Here is a 24,250-nt window from a genome sequence, read left to right on the forward strand (position 1 = left end):
TGTTTTAGTCAGTGGATTGTTTTGGAATTTTTATCAACTTCAGGGTTTTACAACACCTTCTGGTCGGTTAAAGAGCAAGTCACCCCCAAATAAACTTTTTTTTGCTGATAAAACTACATAAATGCGTGTCTAATCGTGCTGCAGACACGTGTAGTCAATAATTTGGTACTTCAGTGCATCTTAGTTAAAATTTAAATATTCTGCCTAAAACTGTCAATGTTGTGCCGTCGTCAGGTAAAAACTCTGCACTGCATTTGAATTTAAATCTGCCACCGCTATTGGCTAAGAGGTATGCTATGATGTAAACTGGTCCTTATGATGTCACAATGTCGTTGTGAGCCTGTGTGTATGTGCATTGGTTTGCGGCTCCGCCCTCTCTGTCTGCTAGGCAACAGCATTTGTTGCATTTTTCAAACATGAAGAGGGAGCGAAGTAAGTTTCTTGTAGGGGGTGACTTGCTCTTTAAGCTTTTAATACAAGTTTTAACCAGATGTTTTATGGTTAATTTGCTGTGTAATGTTAACCTTTTAGAGAGATCTGTTTGCTTGTGTTTTAATACCTTTTTGTTACAAATAAACCCATTTTAAACTCCTCCGCCAGTTCTTATGTTACCCCCATCCTTCACATTTTTACAACACCTGTCTGTCATGTAAAACAGGAATACGCGTTAACTAAAATAGAATGAAACAGTATCAATATGTGGAGTGCAAAAATGTAAAAAGAAACTATCTTTAACAAGTAAAACACATTACAAAACACAAAATTGCAACAATATTACTTAAAATGTCCACAAATAGCTTGAAAAAGCCCCAGTTTGGACAGGAATTCGTTGTAAAACTTGTAAAATAAAAAACTACAATAATTACAGAAGCACTCACCTAAAAAGAAATGAAGACTAAATTTTGCATCCCATAATCAATTGGTTCTATCAATGTAAGTAAGTAAATGTCCTTACGCTACAGCAGAATCCCAAAGCACGTTTTCAAACAAACGAAACAAACAAGTTTCAACTTATAGGAACATTTCCGACAGCATTCGAACGCATCACGACAACTGTCTGACAGGTGCCTTGAAAGACATGAACGCATTTTTTCCCCTAATTCAGTGATTTCAGTATATATGCAGATGATTCAGATATAAATGCTGACAAAATATATCACAAATACAATGGATTCAGAGTAAAACATATTTTTCTTCTCTGTCAGTTTATGTAGTTTTTTTTGTTCAACATAGCAAATACATATATAAATAACAAATGCGGTGAATGTCACGTGGAGTTTTATTCATATTAAAATTGTTAGCCTTCATTTTAAATAACTGAGAACGTCACTACTCAAATTTTTTTAAATTCTATTGTTCAGTCAGAAAAATGCTGGAACGCATCGACTGCGCTTATGTAAAAGGCTGGAGAACAGTTTATATTGCTTGATACATTTTTGTAGGCTAGTTTAAAACTTAGATTCTGCATTGAAACCTTTCTAAGAACTTGTTTTCTTTTCATACTCGTTTATGTTTAATATATTATTTTACTGTTTTCTCCTTTTTCCAAATTATCAGGCAAATAACCATAAACTAGTTAAAAGATTTTCAGTTGGTTGCGTCAAAAGGAAATTTGTTCAGGCATAGCGAGGACAGCGTCGGGGCCCTGCAGTTCTGCCTGCGCAGCGCAGGCTTCTTGGTCGCCGTGGCGAAAACGTGGAGGGTTGAAATAGACGGTACAACGAGACTTTCTCTTTAATATAACGTTATTGGTGTTTTGTCAGGATTCGTTTATACAGTCGTAGTTACCGGAAACCATCGGCTCTTGTTTTCAGCGTATTTTTATGATAATCTTTAAAAATTATTCGTAATAATCAGGTTAGCCTCTATGCTAACGCCATGAATACAAACTGCGTGCGGTCATGTTGACACATTTTTGTATGGATCGCAGAATAATATCTAAAAAAAGAAACAATTTGAGTTGGTAACAATTTCTAGTATAAAAAGGTTTAGGTCTGAGATAAATAAAACTTTTTGATTTCAGGGACCACGGGTCTTCAGAGTTGAATCATTATGGAGTACATGCAAGCCCCTGCTCCCAGCAGCCAGGGCAACATGTAAGTAAAGTCAGTGTTTTTCTCTTAAGTTTTCTAATCCTTTTAAAATGCAACGCTTTCTTTACATCAACTGGAACCTGTCGCTAAATTCCAGGACCACCTTTTAACAATTTCATACTTGGGATCCCCAGATCACGTTAAGTTCGTAAATAACATTAAATGGTGTGATTATTCCAATATTCTACGGCTGCCTACTAACAAACTTGCCTGTAAATCAGCTTAGCGTGTTTTAAAATTGGCCAATGCTGTTTATAAAAACAAACTAAATGAATAATGAGGCTTTGCAACAAGTTCAGTTCATACTGACATTTACTTACGTGGCCACTGAAAGATGGTTGTTCAAAGAGCACCTATTTTACTGTCTTTCAAGACCAGAAATATGGATTCCACATTTATAACGTATTCACAAGTTTGCTGAATGAGTGGAAAGCAACTCACATTTAGCAGAAAAGAGTGCAACTCACAGCATTTCTCACTAGTTGCTGCTGCCTCTTGGCCAGATCGTCGTTGTAAATGAGAATGAGTTCAGTTGACTCATCTGGTTAAATAAAAACTAGTAGACACACACTGCTCTAAACCATTTCCAATGTGAGCATGCTCATTGGTTTTCTAGAAAGGTTACTATAGCCGGCCACGCGCGAGAGCAAACTGCTGATCAAACGGCCTCGAATGACCGTTTGCTCAGCAGAGAACGGTGAACGCCCTTTGTTTGGCCACTAGAATATTTAATCTCAGCCAGCAGCTCACGTAGTGCGCACACAACGAGATTTTACCCCCGTGAAGCGGAAAATATCAAACCGGTTAGATATTCACCTCAGCGTCTCATGAGGCAGAAAACTCTGTGAAAATCAGGCGCACACAGCGAGGTATCTGCTGAGCAAGCGGCCATTCCAGGCCGTTTGCTCTTGTGTGCGGCAGGCTTAAGGAGCTAACCGAGGAACGTTCTTCTCCACAGCCTGTGCTGTACCTGTGGTGTCCCCATCCCTCCCAACCCAGCCAACATGTGTGTGGCCTGCCTTCGCACTCAGGTCGACATCTCAGAGGGAATTCCCAAACAAGTCACAGTGCACTTCTGCAAGCAGTGTGAACGGTATCTTTTAGGCATTTTTATAAACATAAATCAGTCATGCATGATTTTTTTAAACAATCCTAATGAACACATTGGTGGTTTTCTTCATTTGATTACATTTTTGTTCTTTTCATGCAGGTATTTGCAGCCACCAGCCACCTGGGTGCAATGTGCTCTGGAATCCAGGGAGCTCCTGGCTCTTTGTCTGAAAAAGCTTAAGAGCTCAATGACAAAAGTAAGACAGATTCTTGCAGAACTTTACTAAAACAAAATCACACGTGTAGAAAAATGTTAGGTCAACGTGAACACTGAATGGCTCAACCTAAAGCATATATTAGTTAATTTAAAACGGAGGAGCTTCAGAGAGGTTATTTAACGCATAATTTATGATTCTGATAAAGCTTGTCACTTTGTTTGATACAGAAAACAAGCTTACACAAATTCAGGGTTCAAAACTGAAGATTATTTGATAAAAGCAATGTTGTGTCCACAATAGGGTTGTCACGGTAACCGGTGTAGCGGTAAACCCCGGTAATAAAGTTGACAATAATAATAACCGTCTTGTTTTTTAAAAACTATATTATCTCGGTGGATTACCGTGGCGGCGGTGTAGGCGCGGTGACCCTTACCAGCCACCGTATCATCTGCTGAAGTTGCCGGCGGCACATGCACACTTTGTTGTTTACAACCAAAACTTTCTTGAAGCTGAAATAACGGCCAAAGGAGGGGACGGCAGCACTCAGGACATTTATTATCCCTCAAAGAAGACAAAGTGGGAAGTACGGGCATATTTTAGATATTTGAAGAATGCCGAGGGAGTTTATAGAAGACGGCTATCCTGTTTGCAGCACGTGCAGAAAGTGTCTGTGAAAGGCAGCAACGCTTCAAATCTCATGACACATCTGCGTGACCATCACCCACAACTCTACAGTCAAGGCAAGGCAAGCTAACGTTAGCGTTTTAGCTAAAATGCGTGATCCGAGGATTTGGGTTGAGGGAGAATGCAACGAGTGGCTATATAAAGCAGCCGCAGCGCCGCTCCCTGCATATAAACCGTGTCGCGGACACCGCCATGTTGAAATGACGCTATGCATTACGGGGCTCCCAGGGGCAGATAAGAGTTGGTCTCTCTCCGAGAATAATTATGAATTTAACAATAATTACTGCCTGATGACATTTTCCCACATCTGCAAAGCTCACTGGAACACAAACCGAGGACAATATTTTCCTGATATAGGGTTTATTACTCAAGTAAGGGTAAAAAAGTATCTGATTAGAAGGCTACTTGAGTACTGAGTATCATCTGGTCTAATGTTGTTAAAATGATGACATCAAACAGACAAAAAATAAGAAGTTATGGGCAAATATTGGTATTTTAAAGACTAAAGGGGAAATATGTAAACAAATAAACAACATAATTACAAAATAACACATTTTAGGCAAAATTTAGACACAAACTGAGGACAATATTTCCTGACATACAGGGTTTATTTAGTTGTCTGAAAATGTAACACGTTTAAAAAAATACCGCGATAATACCGAAAACTGTGATAATTTTGGTCACGATAACCGTGAGGTTACATTTTCACACCGTGACAACCCTAGTCCACAAAATGAACATGAATTTGAATTAAGACTGGGCGATGTGGCCTAAAACCAATATCATCATACTGAGGATTTCCCCTCAATAAGGATAATGGAGTCACATGTATTACATTGAGTCACATTTTTACTTGACTGTAGGTGGAACAGCTTCTTAAAGGGACATGAATGTTGCCAACCTACACGTCTTTTCATTTTTTTAATCAAATTTATTGACATGGCGAAAAATGATCTCTAAGAGTCACAAATTTCCATAACGCTAAATTTTCGATTTATTGCCCAGCCCTAATTTAAATCTTACATGTTCACACTTCAGAGTATAAAATATTTGAGTCTTTATGGATTTATTTCATTTACGTTGACATCAACTATCATAACTTGACCTTTTTAATTTCCTGGACATGTGATGAGGATGTTCGCAGTGGTCCTTGATGTGGGCTCATAGCATTCTGGGTTTAACAGGTTCGTCTCATTGATGCTGGCTTCCTGTGGACGGAGCCGCACTCCAAGAGGATTAAGATGAAACTGACCGTCCAGAAAGAGGTAAAGCTGAATAAATGTGGGAAGATAGAAACTAGGGATGTCCCGATCCAATCACACGATCGGAAATCGGCCCCGATCAGTGGTTCCAGACTGATCGGGACTCGGGCTTTACTTCCCGATCCGGACTCGGATACTGGGTTCATATTACAGAAGAGCAACTTGGTTCTCCTTAAAGGTTGTCAGGCTCCCCGATGCCCTTAAGTAAAGCTTGGTTTATGCTTGATGCATTTACTTTCCGCTTGATGGTGCGGCTCGCGGATGGAACGCGCTTCACAAATTGCAGCGTTTATGGTTCATGCGGCTTGTCTCTGCGGTGAGCCAATATTCTCCCAAACTGTAGGGGGCAGCATGGAGCTCTACTGCATGCATCCAACACTAAACCATAGTAGAAGTAAAAATTACTGTTGTTTACAACATGGCATTCCAGCATTTTTTAACAGCGTCCTCGTCTTTTCCGACAGTGCGAGCTATTTCTCTCCAAGAATTATTAACAACATGTTGATCACGGTGATCTCTGAGAGCTGAATCATACAAATGTCTGTATTTACGAACCTCTACCACACTAGTTCTTGCCAGTCCGCCATGTTTTTCCACGTCCGACCATCCGCGTGGTTAGAAAATTTCCTAGGTGCGCGGTGCGGAAATTTTGGGCCGTGCGGAGGCGCGGTGGAGGGGCGTGGTTGTTAAAATGACGCAATTTTACCGCGTGGAGCCGTGCGAACCTCGCGGACGTGTCGAGCATAAACCAAGCTTTAAGATACCCAGAAGGAGCACAAAAAATATCCAGTTTCTTTCTACCTATGTTATATTATTTATATGGACTCAGCGTAGCGGGGATTCTTTTGAGCAGAGAGAGCGGTGGGCAGACCGCTGATTATTCATGAACTCCAGCTGCGTTCTGCACACGGCCACAGTAACATTTTCTAAGTTTCTAAGTGGCGTCACCAAAAATATACAATTAGCACACAGTCATTCGTGTCCGTTCATTTTCTCTCTGGTAAGTTCTGTCTGTATTTGAGCATGACGCGTGGACGCGCTCGCGCTGCAGCGCTCGTCACCGGCGCAGCCGGGCAGCGCGGCGCACACTCCGCTTTTTTTGCAGTCAATAGAGCAATTTGATCTGCTAGTTAAAAAGTTACTTGTGAGGTGAAAAAGAAGGAAGCAGGCAGGAGTTTTTCTGGAGGACTGGGAGATGCAGAAAGATCGGAGACAGACAGGAAGACAGGAAAATAAAAACCAAGAAAACAAAACAAAGTTCTTAAAAAATAAAATGTAGGTAGATTGATCCCACTACACGTTTGTACCTGTTTAAAGCAATAATTTATCAGCATGTAGTTTTTATATAGTTGATACGATTCAGATCATCTTCAAAACCCCGTCCCATGTCCAGGGGCGTATCTAAGCATTTTGGGGGCCGAGGCAAAGTAGACCCCTGCCAGGTATTTTAAGTTGAAGCGCCATCTGTTTTTATATTAGACGTTTTATATTTGCAATAAAGTCCAAAAGTGAAGAATTTATGTTATTTATTGATTGTTCAAGCTACCTCACAGAAGTGATCTGTTGTTAAAAATTAAAATAAAAAGGTAATTAAATAAAAAATAAGGAACATTCTGGAACTGTTTCTTCCTTTTCTTTCTTTTTTTTTATGTATCGAAAGTATCGGATCAGTACTCGGTATCGGCAGATTCTCACAATCAAATGACTCGGACTCGAGGGCAAAAAAACCTGATCGGGACATCCCTAATAGAAACTCAAACTAGATTTGATCTCATTTTTGTTTGACTGACTGCATTTGTCTCGTCTTGAAGAAAAGCTGTTAAGTACATGAAAACAGTTCTGCAAACTTGTTGAAGATCACCAATCACCAGCTGTTTATACAGCAGAGAAACAAATGTGTGACTGAGAACGTTTTCTCTTTGACTGTCATGTCATCCTTTTGACCTTTAGGAAGTAATCGAGCCATTGTGCTTCTCAGTGCCAACACCTCTTGTTGGGTGATGGCCTGCCCCTTCTTTTTTCTTTTTTATTTTTAGCTGTTTTAACTTCAGATGTTTAAAACCTGTAGTTTTCTTTGCAACCATTGTGCTTAATAAAAGGTTTAAACACGTTAACGTTTGCATGCAGCTGAGGGAGATTCAGGTGCAAGTTGCTACTCCCCTCTCCAGGTGATGAATGGCGCGATCCTGCAGCAGGTGTTTGTGGTGGAGTTTGTCATCCAGTCACAGATGTGTGACGACTGCCATCGTGTGGAGGCCAAAGACTTCTGGAAGGCAGTGGTTCAAGTGAGGCAGAAGGTTGGTCTACTGAGGAATTGTTTTTTACAAATGGTAAATCTTATTCTGACACCTCTGCACAGACGTAGGAATGATAACTTCGTGCACCGGGAGTTTGGTGCACTAAAGTACTGGCCTGGAAATTTAGACAAGCCGTTGCAGTAGCATAAGGTTTTGCTCTGCAAGTCGGTCTAGCCACGCTCCATTGTAGCCTCAGCTAATCTTCAGGGAATATCTACAAGAAAGCTCTACAGAAAGTAGCAAAGGGTCCTCAGAAATGTTATTAGGTTTGTCGCCGAGTTGGCAACGCTGCCTCTTGCTCTGCCGCTAAGCTACTGCTTCTAAAGCCTGAGTCAGGCCGGGGACGCACCGGCCGCCGAAGCGCTCCGAAATTCGGCCGCTGCTCAGTTCAGACCAGACGCTTGTTTCTCCGCTCTGGTCGAGGCGCGCCTCGTAGTTTTTCTTTTAACCGCTTGGCGTCCTCCATTTCCTCTCTGCCTTTTCTCTGCTCTTTTCCTCTACACCCCCCTCCTCCTTACTGTTTGTGCGTGTGTTTGTACGTGTGTGTGTGTGTGTGTGTGTGTGAACCTATGGTGTGAACCAGTTAATAGCTGTCCTACGACTTTCTGCCTCTGTCCTGTTTGCTCCGGTTGAAAGACACCCAAAACCACACCCCTTTCACGTGGACACACACACACAAAGTTCGCTGTGTGTGTGTGTGTGTGTGGTTTTTATGCAGCGTCTGTTTACGAACACATTTGACTATCGCGGAATTGTATTTTGAAATGCTTTATTTTGTTAAATTCACCGGCCTGCCTCTTATGTCTAGGTTTGACTTCCTGCCAGAATTGACGCGGTTCACCCGCGGCTCGCGAAAAAAAATAGAGCAGACGCCGAAACGATCGCTGCACGGCGCGGGCTGGAGCGCCGGTGCGCGCAGCGCTTCGGCGGCCCATATAGAATAGAATAACAAGGGCGCCGAATGAAGGCGGTCTCCGTTTCGCGGCGCTTCGGCGGCCGGTGTGTCCCCGGCGTCATGCTTCTCCGTCAGCTCCAACAGGGAGAGAGACGCACGCACAGACGGAGACATTTTGCCCTCATACGTCTCCTGGGGAGTGTTTAAAAGCAATTCCCCGCCAGGACAACAGAGGGCGTAGCGCTGTTCTGTGGTATCCTGTCATGTATCGGTCCAAGATAGTGTGTTTATGTTGTGTTTTTTTGTATATAAGAGACTTTTTAACACTGACAAATTTGTCTCTCATCCTCCTCCACCTCTTCATGCGCTCCCCACCTCTAAACCCACGTTTCCTGTCATTTCCGTCCACAAATAAAACGCTTGCTGCGCATCTTTTCACTCCTCCAGTCACGGGAAATGAAACGTTCATATTTTTAGTTTTTTCACGAGGTGTTCTTCAAGCTTCTCCGTGTCTGCCGCTAGTTATTCTCGACTCTCTTTATGTTTTTGGGGGCGCAATGGCGGCGGTGTAGACGACAGCGGTGCCCTGACCTATCACAAGCTTGCGTTCTCCGTCTCGACGGATGGATGTTTAGTAAAGAGAGCTCGACTCCATCCGTCCTTGCGAGGCTCTCCAGCAGGCCCACAAGGGCGGATAATGGCGTTGCGTGTCTCCGCACTGACGCAGAAGCATGACTCGGGCCATACTCGCCCCCCTTTGATGCACGTTTTCATGCTGATAAAACCCTAAACTGGTTAAAATAATTTCTCTGTTCATTCAATTTAAGTCATTGAGATCCCGATGCCCTCCTCTTTCCTGGCATTCTCCAGGGCTCTGTATTTGGACCTCTCTTGTTTATCCTCTACCTCTCTCTTAGCCGTATTTTCTATACATATTATATACTTTTCCATAGTTATACAGGTGACGCCTACCTTAAACAAGCTTAGACTTGCCGTTTGACTGGAACAGTGCCCAGAAACGGGATAATTTCTAGTTATTTGTAGAGTTGGGTGGTCCAGCCTTCGGTTAAGTCAACAATCTTTGCAGGCTCTTCACCTGCAAACAATTCTTGGGTTAATATATAAAAGTGAAAACATAAAATATTTCTTATTCTTATTCTTTTTTTCATTCCAGACGGTTCATAAAAAGACTTTCTACTATTTAGAGCAGCTGCTCCTAAAGCATAAACTGCACATGAATGCTCTCAACATCAAAGAAATTCATGGTAGGTAATGCATTTTGTTGTTTGTCACGAATCTGTTGTGTTCGTCAAAGCTTCAGTTTAACTTCCCCTGAAAAGTGGGAAACCTGCCTCATTTGTCATCAGAGGGACTAATGTGGATTAGAGCAGAACCTAATGATGCGTTAATTACCTCCTCCTGAACCCAAGCCGTGCGTGCGTATCTCTGGCTGCCATCGCTTTATCCAGCTGTCCTCGCGGGGGCCCCGGGGGTGGCTTGCGTATAATCAGTACTCTGTAATCAGAGCAGGCACTTCTTACCAGTTTCTCATACAAACTGGCTCCGTAGCCTTTTTTAGACATGCTAAGTGCTACTTCACACACACGCACGCTGTGGCGGCTCATCAGCAGCTCCTCCTGGACCGGATTGTGAAGTGGAATTTGGCCCAATGCTAAAAGTCAAATCATACATCATGGCAGGACTTCAAAGATTTGAGGGTTTCAGCATGTGGCAGCCGTATTTCCAGCTTTCCTGTGCATGTTGTTTGCATATGTAGGAGTTTGACACAGAGCCGAGCCGTCTGCGTCACCTCTGATGAATTTATTGGTGATGATGTGTGTTTGACCGTGCTTCCTTCCTTTCTCTCTTAGAGGGGATTGATTTTTACTACGGCTCCAAGCAGCACGCTCAGAAGATGGTGGACTTCTTGCAGTGCACCGTGCCCTGCAGGTGAGCCTCGCATCAAAACTTTCCAACTGATGTTCCTAAATTTAAATGTTGCTACTAAAGAAGAAAATAATTTACAATCCAGGGGGGAAAAAATTATTATTACTTTTTATTTTAACTCTTATTTATTTTATAAGATTTTTTTCATTTTTATGCATCTAGACACTTCTTTTTTCTGTTTCCTTGTAAAGCGAGTTGTGGCGACTGTCCAAATAATTAACTCAGTTTTGTTTCTCTTAAAGGTCCAAAACATCCCAGCGCCTCATCTCTCACGACATTCATTCAAACACCTACAACTATAAGAGCACTTTCTCTGTAGAAATTGTTCCGGTGTGCAAGGTATACAACAACCTCGTCTACAAAATGTATTTGTGTAGTTTGGATTTGAGGCTGCGCAGTGGCGCAGTGGTTAGAGCTGTTGCCTTGCAGCAAGAAGGTCCTGGCTTCGCTTCCCGGCCTGGGATCTTTCTGCATGTTCTCCCTGTGCATGCGTGGGTTCTCTCCAGGTACTCCAGCTTCCTCCCACGGTCCAAAAACATGACTGTTAAGCCGGGCGTACACTGTGCGACTTTTTCACTCGCAGCGTTCAGCTTCAGCTCAAACTGTACGACTTCCTCGCAGAGCAGATCTCACGAGTCATGTGCTCACACTGCACAACCCAGTTCTCGCATGCGACCTGACTGCTCACACTGTACGTCTGGTAGCAACACGTCGGCCCTAAAATATGCTAAAAATAGCAGTTTTTACTCAACACGTCAGACTTTTTTGTCTTGCCTGTTGTGCTTCGGGAGTGCTGTAGGAGGACACACAGGGATTTATGGGGGTTGGATGAGGAAAACGAAATAAAGAAAGTGAATCTGTGTTTTGTGATCAGTTTAATTTGACATGAACACGACAAACACGCTTTCTTGACAATCTTTGTGAGTAAAAAAAACGTGTAGAAACAAAAACGAACAGCGTGTGTTATTAGGGAAATAGCGAGCGACCGGCCGGCGTTGATGCAGGATTGCGCGCGCATGCGCCGTGAGCGGTTCTGATACTTTTTGGGTCGCAGCTGCTCGCAGCGCCGCTTCAACAGTGCGATACCCTCACGAGGGACGAGCGAAATTTTAAACACTCCAGAAGTCCCTGCGACCTCACGACTGCTGATCGGCGGCTGGTCACGTGGTGTTAATCGCCTCTCGTAACCCCCTGTACACTACACGACCGCTCGGCGCAAAACTCGCCCCGATGTCGTGGCTTCTCGCACGACTGGAAAATCGGCTCAAAAAAGTGAAAAAGTCGCAGTGTACGCCCGGCTTTAGGTTGATTGGTCTGTCTAAATTGTCCTTAGGTGTGAGTGTGTGTGTGCATGATTGTTTGTCCTGTGTGTCTCTGTGTTGCCCTGCGATGGACTGGCTCTCTGTCCAGGGTGTACCCCGCCTGATTACCCATTGACCGCTGGAGATAGGCACCAGCCCCCCCCGCGACCCTACAAGGACAAAGCGGGTTCAGAAAATGGATGGATGGATAGTTTGAATTTGTTTTGGACAATTTGTGGATTCATGCTTGCTTCCTGCACAGCAAACGCCAGATCTGTGCTAGCATGTGGCCTCTGAAGTCCTTAACTTCAGTAGAAAGTTTTTTTAGTGATCTGCTCACATGCAGCAGAAAAAATTAAAAGTTCTACGTAAAAGATGAGAAATATGGTTGAAAATAGTGGATTTGTAGTTTTCAGATGCATCTTAAAGTGACTGTGCATATTTTTACCTTTTAATCTCAGGAAATATCCATCAAAATGAATAAAATGATGTCCAGTCATTAAAATATATCGGCGGCTTCGTAAGACGAAACTAAAAAAATCGGATATAACGTACATAGGGTGCAGGTCTAGCGTCTTTGGGAGACGCCATGTTTATTTCTGGCCGGTTCAGGGTCCTGCGCCTGTTGATAACGTCACACTAGATCAGGAGTGGGGAACCCTGGTCCTCAAAGGTCGGTATCCCGCACGTCTTTGCTCCAACACTTCTGATTTAGTGATTGATTCACCTGTTCAGCAGCTCCTCAAGCTCAGCAGAAGCCTGTCAATCACCTGCTGATGGAAATCAGGTGTGATGATGCAGGGTTGAAACTAAAATATGCTGGATAGCGGCCCTCGATGGCCCAGGGTTCCCCGCCCCTGCACTAGATGATTGGCTGGATGTACGACGTACAGAGGTTACCTTGCCATGTTAGAAACACTTTTTTTTATAACAAAACTGTTAAACTCTTTCAAAAACAAATGTGAAAGAACAGAATCAAGAAAAGATGCAATATATTTTGGCCTAGCGGTATTGCCGTAGTGTGATGACGTCATCGGCAGGCGCAGGCCCCCGAGCAGATCCGAAAACTACAGCGCCAGAAAACTAGCATCGACATTGTTTCCTTTTGATGGAATCAACTGAAGGACCATCAAAGTCTGAAGAGCCACGTGCTTTCTCCTCCACAGCTAACATTTACCGTAATGTCACAAGAAAACTACCCCGAAATGTATATACTGCCCCCTAGTGCCAGGAAACTGCATACTGCCACTTTAATCCTGATTGTTCGGTTCTATTTGTATTTTCCGAGCAGCGCATGGTTTGGTTTACTTTAGTGCTGCAAAGATAACATCTGCTCCTTTTGGCTTTCATTTTATTTTATTTTCCTCTTTTTGTGTGCGTGTGTGTGTGTGTGTGTTGTTTCCAGGACAATGTAGTGTGTCTTTCACCACGGCTGGCGCAGAGCCTGGGGAACATGGGTCAGATCTGTGTGTGCATCCGAGTCACCAGCACCATCCATCTCATTGATCCCCGCACCCTGCAGAGTGAGTTTTTCTTCAGCCTGAGAGCGCCGATGACTCCTAACGACACCTCGCTTTGACACGCCGATTTATGGGCTCGACATGCGGGAGGTGGCAGCGGCCAGTGGCAAAAGCCAACGACGAGCTTCTGTTGTTTTGATTGGCCGTCAGATTAGAGGGAATTTTGGGTTATTAAAGCAGTTCAGAGTTTAAAAAGCGGTAGATGAGAAGTCTCAAAAGGTTTTGCTAGAGTTCATCCCGTATTACAGATAAAGGAACGGTGAATAGCCAACAACCAACTCAGTTTGCCATGCAGCTGCCCTTTTGTGAAGAACCGGTGTACAGTAATCCCTCGCTACTTCGCGGTTCGTTCATCGCGGATTCGCTGCTTCGCGGATTTTTTCTTTGGAGCATTTTTCAGGGGGAATTCGCAGATTCGCGGTATTTTTCACTGATTCGCGGTATTTTTCTATGCGAAATATCAAAAAATTCTTGTTGTTTTTTTTTCAATTTCATCATTAAATGCACTTTTTGTAATAAAACTAAAAAAAAACCAAGTAAAAAATTTTTTTTCTTGAGTTTTACCCACAAAAAGAGAATGTGATCACACGATAATTCAATATAGTACTGTATGTCAGACAGGTCGGCTGGATTCGGGTGTTGAGCTTGTAGGGAGCGTGGTTTCACAGACGCGGAAGTGAGAGCGTCGGTGAAACGCCGGCTGATCTAGGAAACCCCCGAGCGTTCGAGCGTCAACGAAGTGACACGGAAATGCCGGGCTTTCCAGAAGTAAGTAAGATAACTTACTGTGAGCTGATAGTTTGTTGGATTGATCGGTAGGTTGGAAACTGATCATGAATCTGAAGAAACGATGACTGAGTGGTGAGCTAGAAAGGCGACTTTCGTTTATAGCCGCGGTTTGTGACGTAGGTGCGACGTGGAGGGAATCCCCGCGAGGGGCATGCTGGGAGTCCCTATTTCGCGGATTTTCACCTATCGCGGCCAGGTCTGGAACGCATCTACAGCGATAAACGAGGGATTACTGTAGCGGTAAACCCCGGTAAAAAGTTGACAATAATAATAACCGTCTTTTTTTTTTTTTTAAATATATCTCGGTGGGTTACCGTGGCTGCGGTGTAGGCGCGTGACCCTTACCAGCCACCGTATCATCTGCTGAAGTTACCGGCGGCACATGCGCACTTTGTTGTTTACAACCAAAACTTTCTTGAAGCTAAAGCTGAAATAATGGCCAAAGGAGGAGACGGCATCGCTCAGGACATTTCACATTTATTATCCCTCAAAGAAGACAAAGTGGGAAGTACGGGCATATTTTAGATATTTGAAGAATGCCGAGGGACAGTTGATAGAAGACGGTTATCCTGTTTGCAGCACGTGCAGAAAAAGAGTCTGTGAAAGGCAGCGATGCTTCAAATCTCATGACACATCTGCGTGACCATCACCCACAACTCTACAGTCAACGCAAGGCAAGCTAACGTTAGCGTTTTAGCTAAAATGCGTGATCCGAGGATTTGGGTTGAGGGAGAATGCAACGAGTGGCTATATAAAGCAGCCGCAGCGCCGCTACCTGCATATAAACCGTGTCGCGGACACCGCCATGTTGAAATGACGCTATGCATTACGGGGCTCCCAGGGACAGATAAGAGTTGGTCTCTCTCCGAGAATAATTATGAATTTAACAATGATTACTGCCTGATGACATTTTCCCACGTCTGCAAAGCTCACTGGAAGGACACAAACCGAGGACAATAATTTCCTGATATAGGGTTTATTACTCAAGTAAGGGTAAAAAAGTTTCTGGCTACTTGAGTACTGAGTATCATCTGATGTAATACTTTTAAAATGATGACATCAAACAGACAAAAAATAAGAAGTTATGGGCAATTATTGGTATTTTAAAGACTAAAGGGGAAAAATGTAAACAAATAAACAACATAATTACAAAATAACACATTTTAGGCAAAATTTAGACACAATCTGAGGACAATATTTTCCTGATATACAGGGTTTATTTAGTTGTCTGAAAATGTAACACGTTTATAATAATACCGCGATAATACCGAAAACCGTGGTAATTTTGGTCATGATAACCGTGACGTTAAATTTTCACACCGTGACAACCCTAGTCGTAAAGCTCTGGGAAGTCCCAAATGGCAATTATTATTAACTTTTCTTTCACATTTGCCCGGAGATGATCTGAGAAGCATCCTGTCCGCTCACAGGTTGCTGGCTCGCCTGTGCACCACACACACACACAACCTTTCACATGCACGGTTTTCGCGTGTCGCTTAGCAGAGGGACACCCGCGATTGTCGCTTTGTCGCGCAGGTCTCATTGGAAAAGAATGGAGGAGTGTGTCGAGCGCATAAATCTGCTGCTTTCACAGCACATCTAGACTCTCTGGCCAGCAAATGCGTTTGCAAAATAGATTTGCAACCAACAAACGAGTGATGCACCCTGTCAGTTGTTGAAAAAGGCCAGCGAACGTCTCGGCCAAAACCTGACACTCTGCAGCCGCACACGTGGTTTTTATCACTCTTCAAAGAACAAGATGTTCTTGTTGAGGAAGGATTTAGAATTTCAGAAACGTCCACAAGCCCTTTCATCAGGTTCATTGTCACGTGGGCAATGAACTTATTTTTATTTTTCCTCTGAGTGAATTTGTCCCGTGGAACGGAGATGGTTTTAGGAATAAGAACATGAAGTAAAACTAAATTTCCCTCGGATTTAGTTACTTCTAATGCATTTTTTTCCAGTTTTATAATGAATATTTCTTAATCTCTTGACATGTTAGTTGCGGAGGTGGATGGAAACACATACTGGCGTAACCCTTTCAACAGTCTCTGTAGCCCACGGCAACTGGAGGAGTTCATTGTTATGGACGTCGACATCATCAGGGACCAGAAGCTGGGAGCTGGAGCTGGCACCAGGTCCAGCAAGGTAAGGCCGTGTGTGTGCCGGTGCAGAACAGATTGCATTATGGGGGAGCGTTGCCCTTTTCTTGGAGCTAAAATCAATAGCAGACCATTACATTATCCCTGAAGCCGTGTGTGGGACCCGAGCCAAGATGACAAAACCACTCAGGAGAGTTCTTCGGATGGGAATGAGGCTGGCATTGTTCCTGTTTCTGAAGGTTGCCCCATTTTTAACGGAAACGTCCTGAAATGGGAGGAAAAGTACGAGAGCAATGTTGTTCCACTGGTTTGATTCTACTTGTGTGTGTGTGTTATAGCACACACTGGCTGAGGTGTGGGTCCAGAAAACATCAGAGATGGATACGAGTCAGCAGTACCACTGTCGGACCTTCCTGGGTCACCTGCTGAACATTGGAGACCTGGTTCTGGGGTGAGTTGGAGGCTTTTGAGCTTCGGTTTTTAGGTTTAAGTCCATCTCTGCTGCTCTTCATCCTCCTAAAACTTTTTCCAGAAGAAGTAATGCAATGTTTGGTTCGTAACCATAGCAACCATGATTAATGGTGATCGTTAGAGGCTCCAGCTGGCCCTGGTCTTTAATCAGGAAGTGTTTTCACTGTATTCTTATTAAAAAGCAATTAAACAAGTAAAAAAAATGTAAAGTTTCTGTTTCGTCCTCTTTAGGTACGACTTTGCCAATTCTAACATCAACGACGAGCACCTGAACAAGATGAATCCTCACCATGTTCCTGATGTGGTAATTTCTGCTGCGCCTGACGGAAGATTTTGGTGTGAACGTTCTAGATCCAGATGTTGATCTCAGTGTATCTTGTTGATGCAGCTCTAGTGGAAACGCCACTGAACGGACTCGTTCTTTAACTATTTGGTTCTGAACGGCCTGGTATGTTTGTGGTAAAGGTGCTGATTAAGAAGAGCTACGATCGCAGCCGGAGAGTCAAGCGCAGGAACTGGAAGCTCCAGGAGATGGCCAGAGACCGTGAAGGCATGGACACGGATGATGAAAGGTAGGATCATTATTGTATGTTTAGATCTGTGATTCTCTCCTAATTAGGTCGATGTGGTCTCCATGGTAACTTGTTGCCTAAATCAACATAAAAACGAAGGTGACGTAAAACCAGTCCCACATAGCGATGGGTACCGAATTCGGTACTTTTTAAGGTACCGGCCCAATTCCATGGTACCGACTGAGCACCGATTCACGTCATTTGAAACGGTGCCTCGTTTTCGTACCCGTCCTTCATAACGAGAACTTTCCTAGAAAGCTGCGCATGCGCGAGCAGTGTTGCCAACTCAGCAACTTTGTCGCTGTTCCTAACGACTTTTTGACCCCCCTCGACGACTTTTTTCCAAAAAGCGCCTAGCGACAAACCTAGCGACATTTCTCAGGACCCGTTGCTACTTTCTGTAGAACTTTCTTGAAGATATTCTCTACAGATTAGCAACAAAGAAACCATTTGCACTCTGAACCGTTCTACCGGGAGTAAGGAAAGAGAACAATAATCTGCACGAGGACTGACCAATCATAAATCGTTTTCGGCCGTGCTGATTCGCTGTAGACAAATGTACAGCTGCAGAGCTGGAGGCTGCCGATTTACGTCTGCTGCTGCGCTCCTACTAGAGACGGCGCAGGCGTCAGCCTGCGATCTCTGGTTCTGCAGCCGTCAGACACTTTGGCTTTTCCTGCATTTGGCAAATAAAGTCATCGGGAGTTTCAACTACCGTCCCGTTTACACACGCAGCTCTGTGGCTCATCTGAATTTCCTTCAGTGACACAGGGATGGTTATACTATGAGACACCCGCTCCCTGTTGCTCGGTGCGCCGTTATTATCACGATGGAGAGAAAACACAACAGAGAAGTTGAGAAACTATGAGGTGTAAAAAAAACAGCTTTTTAGGAAAATGTCTGAGAGAATGAGGAGAGCAGGAGGTCTGAGTTATATCCTACAACAGAATCACCACACCATATCTGTTTTACTGTCACTTTACTGATACTTTTGGAATTTATTTTAAATATCAAAAGCAATTTGGGCCATTTTAATCATACTAATTAATAACTTTAACACATAGAATAGTTTTTATTTTCCTCCCTTTTAGTCCTATATGCACACACACACATTGTGTGTGTGTATATATATATATATATATATATATATATATATATATATATATATATATATATATATATATATATATATATTAGATGCTATGGGGAAAATGAATGCCAATGTGGCGTGATTACGTCATCAATATGTAAATTAGCACGTGACGCCATATGGCGACATCTAGCGACTTTTGGGGGGAACTTCAGCTACTTTCAGTCAAAAACAGTTGGCAACACTGTGCGCAAGAGCGTAACTTACGTCGGTCGCTGCGAGCGAGTTGTAAACAGAGCAGCATGGTAGAAAGAACGCACGCTAAAGCTTGGGTCCACTTCACTAAATGCGATGGGTAACTGGGTGATGATGAAACCAGCGACAACGATCTAAGTGAGACATCCTCATCTTAAAGGGGCATTATGAAAGTTTGACAGCCAAAACATGTATAGAAATAATAAATGTCTTCTTCATACATTCTCCTGCAATGCCCTGGTCCTGTAGAATGAGCCCTGGCATTTTTACTGGGATTGCCTGTTTTTCTGTAAAATCACAGAAAAAGAGAGTTGCTCGGGTCGAGCAGGCTGCTTCATGCGTGTTCACGCTCAGGCATCGCCCTCTGAACCGTTGTTTGAACGTTGTTTCAGCTATCATGAAGGATATAAATGTTACAGATACAGAAGACGCCACTGGCGATTTAGCTCGCCCAGTATGATGTGGGGCTTTCGTGCAGAAGACCCGGGTTCGTTTCTGGATGTGAACAGTTGTTTTAGAGTTTCTTTTTTAGATTAATGATTTATTGTTTTTAGAGTAAGATGCCCACATTTTTATTTGAAACTCGCCGAACGGCATTGAATTCACAGATAAAAAAGATGTGGGTTCATCTTTCATTTTGGAACAATTTTTCAAGCAAGGGAAGGGAATGATCTGAGCATGCAGGAGGACTGACCCATCTTAAACCTTTGTCGGCTGTGCTGAAGAGAAAGGTACAGAACCAAATTATTTAATTAATTAGCTGCACGTTCTCCTGTCCTCTGTCCTCCGGGCCACACACACACACACACACACACACACACACACACACACAAAGGAACTGTCAGCTCTCAGAGCTGACGCTTCACAGAGCTTCGTCTCAGCTGTTATTTTCGTTAAGGAGTGTGCACGTACAGCATGCGCACCTCGTGCACGAGCCTCCTATTGAAGCTGCCGTTACGCTTTTGGCCCGAGGGGGCAATCACGAGCATAAAAATTCAAAACTCCGTAAAGTCCCTTTAAGCGTTCGCTTTCTCCTCTGAACTCCAAATTTCGGACTAGAAGAACATGAACGCGCTCTAAAGTTTGGCTTCACTTTACTAAATGCGACGGGTGATTGGGTGAAGATGAAACCAGCGACAACGATTGAAGTGTGAGGCATCATCATTTAAATCTGCTCCAGCAGCTAAATAAACGGTTTAAGATAACGTTAGCTTGATATATTAGCTTCCATTGTCACCATTGTTATCAGCTAATGGTGCGTTCACTTTCTGCTTGGAAATTCTAACTTCCCAGTAGGAAAAATCAAATGAAAAGGACGGCAAAAGGAATGAAGATACACAGTAAATTAAGTTCACAGTAAAGATGTTTGCTTCAGTTTAATTATCAGCTTATAAAACTACAAGGACGATGTTAAAATACAAACAGTTGTATGTTATTTATCGTGATATTTATCAAATATGGTTATTGTTGAGAAAAATATATATTTAATTATAAAAGAGAATTAAAATATTAAACACTCAAAAGTATCTAAAATTGGTACCGTTAAGTACCGGTATCGATTCCTAGGTACCGGTAATTAGTACCGAATCGATTCAAATGTCAAAGGTACCCATCCCTAGTCCCACACACACATTTAGTGACACTAGAGTGCAGATCAAAGGGTTAAATGGTGCAATAATCCTTCGTTTTTTTTTTTAATTACTGGTTTTTAACAGTTAAAATGTCCCGTGGATGTTTTTGATCTTCTGTGGCAGATAAACTGGCTCTTATTTTCATTTTTCCCATTAATCAGACAATACCAAGACTTCCTAGAGGACCTGGAGGAAGATGAGGCTTTGAGGAAGAACGTCAACATCTACAAAGGTGAGCAGCTTCTTAAAAGCTTTTTACGTTTATATTTTCAGACTGTGGCTCATTTATTGACTCTCTTTAGTTTGTTCTCAGAATTTGTCACATTATCCGTCAAATATGTTTAACAGGGTATCCGCAGGTCCTTAAAAAGTCTTAAATTTGCTTTTCCAAATTTAAGGCCTTAAAAATCCTTAAAAATGACAAATAATCCTTAAATACAGTTTCCAAGGGTCTTAAATGACCAAAGACCCAATAAACTAAATTCTTTTACTTCTATAAAATTTTTGTGAATTTCTAGTTTTGTGTTCAGCATTTTTTGTGTGTGATGTTGGCGTAAGCGGAACCGCACACATTCAACTGGTTGTGAAAGGGGGCTATTTTTAGATGAGCACATTAGCTGGTTATGCTAGCGGGAGCTTGCGCCATGGGGAAATGCAAGTTTAATGGTAACTGGATGGCTAATCCCACGTTCGCGATGTGGTTAGCGCCGGTTCCAGGCAATAGCTGGAAATTATAGCTTAAATTTAATTAAAAAAATAGCTTAAATTTGGTCAAAGTGACCTTAAAAAAGGTCTTAAAAAGTCTTAAATTTGGCTCCCTTAAACCTGCAGATACCCTGGTTTAATCAGATAGACTGAACAGATGGTCATTTACTACACTTTCTTTACCTCAGATGCCTCCAAGATCCCAGTGGAGAGCGACACGGATGATGACGGAGCCCCTCGCATCTCCCTGATGGAGATGATGGAGGAGCTCAGTCTGACAGATGCCACAGGAGGAGAGGGCGCTGACATGATGACCGAATAACCAGCTGCTCGCCTGCGTGGCGCTGATGATGCAGTGAATTACAAATGTCCGTTTTTGACCTCGCCACAAACCGATGATGTTTGATGATGAAGACATTCTGACTGAGGTTCATAAACTGGGACTCGTCGTCTAAAAAAGCACTTTCACTACAAAAGAGCTTCAACTTTTACATCTGGTCTAATAAAACACCTCGTATCGTTTCTACTCTCACTCAGCATTTAAAACGGGTGTTTTAAAATGAGTAAATGTTATGAAATGTGAAAACAAAGTGATCAAAATAAAAATTCACCCATCATGACACATTTTTATTTGTTTTCTGTACCGGAGCTCCCACCAGCAGAGGGAGCTCTGTCCTAGAAAAATGTTTAAAGTTTTACATTCAAAACACACACACTCACTCACACACACACACTCACACACACACACACACACACACACACGAGTCAGTTAATGGTGTCAGTTAATGGTGTCGTTTGGCTACTGTGGAGGATATGCAAAAACCTCTTCAGCTGTGGTGTGTTTAAAGGAAATGGGAGTCTGTAAAATCTGGAATACTTGATACGACTTGGATTTAAATATGCTTTAAATGACAAAATGAACAGCCCCTTGTTTGTATTTTGTAGTGCAAACACGCATGTTTGCACTTCTTAAACATGTTTATATCACCAGGAGCTGTACGATATGCAAAAAAGTTTAAAAACATGGCGCGGCTGCAAATCTTTCAGCAGTTCTCACTGATGTGTAAAATATGTAAATAATGGATCAGGCTGAGTGTAACTCTCGCTGTGGGTGTATGGAAACAACGTTGAGTAAAAAAATTGAAATTCGTTACACTACAGACCTTTTCGAAATCAAAAGATTAAACATTTTGTGTATTTTCTCTTCATTTGGCCTCCGTTTGAGACTGAATGTCTGCAGGGAAGTAGTTTGAAATGTGGTTAATTAGAAGTTCTAAAGGATTTCGTTTGTTAAAACAAAACAAAAAGTCTGGATCACAATGACTTTGCAGATTTCCGTGAGTTGGAGCTAAAGGGTCCCCTCTAGACTGGCTCCACTCCTATCTGACTGGGACACTGCTCCTCTCCCCTGGGGGGTGCCCCAGGGTTCAATTCTGGGTCTATTCCTTTTCTCTATTGACATCCTTCTAATGTGCAAGAACATGGCATGCATTACCAGCGCTGTGCTGGTGACTCAGATTTTTTGGCTTTAAATCAATCTAGCGCTACTCTGAGGCCCGACTGTCTTTCGGAAGTTGAATGCTGGCTTGCTTCGTATTTCCTGCGGCTCAGTGACAAGACCGAGGCAATTCTCTTTAACTCAAAAAATAATCTGCGCACATCTACTGCCTCCTTTCTTCTCCTTAAGCTTTAAGAGACCAAGCTTTTAAAATTAACAAGAATACATACAAATTTAGAAAAAAAGGAACAAAAGAAGTAAAGTAATTCTGATATCTGTAAGGATAGGATTTCACTTGTCAAACTAGAATACATGAGTCGAGAAGAAATTTTGCAGATGCTTGAAATGGGCTGTGACGGGTTCTTAAGGAACCTCAAACCCTGTGTGACCAGCCTTGGGGTCAGACCAAATGCTGATTGGTCAATGTCTCTGCTAATAAATGCAACTGTAAAATCTCTCTTCCAACTTTGCTACCTTACACGTTTAAAACTCGTCCTTGGAGTCTTATCCACGCATTTATCACCTCAAAACTAGATTGGTAATTCAGTCCTCGTAATTGTCAACGTGTCCTCCGCCAGTTGTTTACAGAAAGTTCTGAGTGCCGCAGAAAGATTCCTCATCAATTTGGACAAACGTAGCCACATCACACCCATCCTGGCGGGTCTACACTAGCTCCCTGCATACCACCAGGTGCAGTTGCCTAAATTCTCTCAACAATCAAGCTGTCTGAGCTTCGCTCACCCCTTAAGGTCCAAAAATAGCCCACAAATTTCGTAGGGATTCTCTTTTACTGCTCCCAAACTTTGGAACACATTCCCTTTTTTTTTGTGCGGCAGACTCCATTGCTTGCATAGTTTAATCCAGTATGAAAGCACATTTCTACCTATTAACCTTTGGTCTGAGCTTCTGTTGTGTGTTTATGTTTATTTTATTGGCAGACGCTTTTATCCAAAGCAACATACAATTTTTAACCTATAAGGAACATTGTGGTCTGGGAAACCGGAGTACCCGGAGGAAACCCATGCATGCATGGGGAGAACATGCAACTCCAAGCAGAAAGGCCACAGCCGTGTTTCGAACCTGCAACCTCCTTTCTGCAAGACAACAGTGCTAACAACTGCTCCACCATGCACCATGTTTTGTTTCTATTCTATGCACTGCCTCTATTTTTAGTCATCTGGTTATTTATTGTGATGTATCTTTGGAATTGTTTATGCTAAGCTAAAGCTAACATAACATTGGCAGATTAGAAGAATGGCTAGGCTGGTGACAATATACTTTTTCCCACTTATCCATCCAGGGGTGGAATATCCCTAAGAGTTGTTCAGAGTCTGTGTAGAGGCGCAAGGAGACAAGTGTGATGTTGGATTGTCGTCCTAAAGGCTCCAGAGGCTGAATCTTTGATTGGGTCGTTCCGGAGAAGGTCAGGAAAGTGACCGAAAACTACAACCATAGGCACGTTAATAACACAGAACTGTGAGAGAACCTTTTCATAATCTGCACCTGCATTTTAAACCGGTTCACATCCTCCTGACGCCAGCAGAACAGCTGTGCATTCATGTGTGGTGCTTGTGCGCCTTAAAGGCACAGTCTGTGTTTACACATCAATAATTCAGCTGGTCAGCAAACCTTACAATTTCATAACGTTGTACCAGATTGTGGTCGTTGGGCTGACTCAACAGATGAAAATGGAGAATAATAAAGAAAATTGTACAGTCCCAGAATATGTGTTTTGAGAACGTATTTTTTAATGCTACATGTTTCCATATAAGCAAGAAAAGATAAATGTACTTGAAGGAGATTGGGAGTTTTTTTGTTGCAGGAACCACAAAGGAGAGCAGATTGAATGCCTAGCAAAAAAGTGTGGTGA

At 42.7% G+C, this 24,250-nt stretch overlaps 1 protein-coding gene across 1 annotated transcript; it reads left to right on the top strand.

Moving 5' to 3' along the window:
- Nucleotides 1–1,614: 1,614 nt before the first annotated feature.
- nmd3 (NMD3 ribosome export adaptor) lies at nucleotides 1,615–21,502 on the top strand. Its single transcript, XM_015951044.3, has 16 exons — nucleotides 1,615–1,715; nucleotides 2,024–2,096; nucleotides 3,052–3,186; nucleotides 3,304–3,400; nucleotides 5,230–5,310; nucleotides 7,476–7,604; nucleotides 9,674–9,764; nucleotides 10,371–10,449; nucleotides 10,689–10,785; nucleotides 13,153–13,270; nucleotides 16,059–16,204; nucleotides 16,497–16,609; nucleotides 16,861–16,933; nucleotides 17,095–17,201; nucleotides 20,339–20,409; nucleotides 21,071–21,502. Exons 2-16 carry the CDS (start codon nucleotides 2,053–2,055, stop codon nucleotides 21,202–21,204), a joined length of 1,515 nt encoding a protein of 504 aa, XP_015806530.1. The 5' UTR covers nucleotides 1,615–1,715; nucleotides 2,024–2,052; the 3' UTR covers nucleotides 21,205–21,502.
- Nucleotides 21,503–24,250: the final 2,748 nt, after the last annotated feature.

This window comes from Nothobranchius furzeri, chromosome 13 (assembly GCF_043380555.1).
Source record: "Nothobranchius furzeri strain GRZ-AD chromosome 13, NfurGRZ-RIMD1, whole genome shotgun sequence".
Classification (NCBI taxonomy): Eukaryota; Metazoa; Chordata; class Actinopteri; order Cyprinodontiformes; family Nothobranchiidae; genus Nothobranchius; species Nothobranchius furzeri.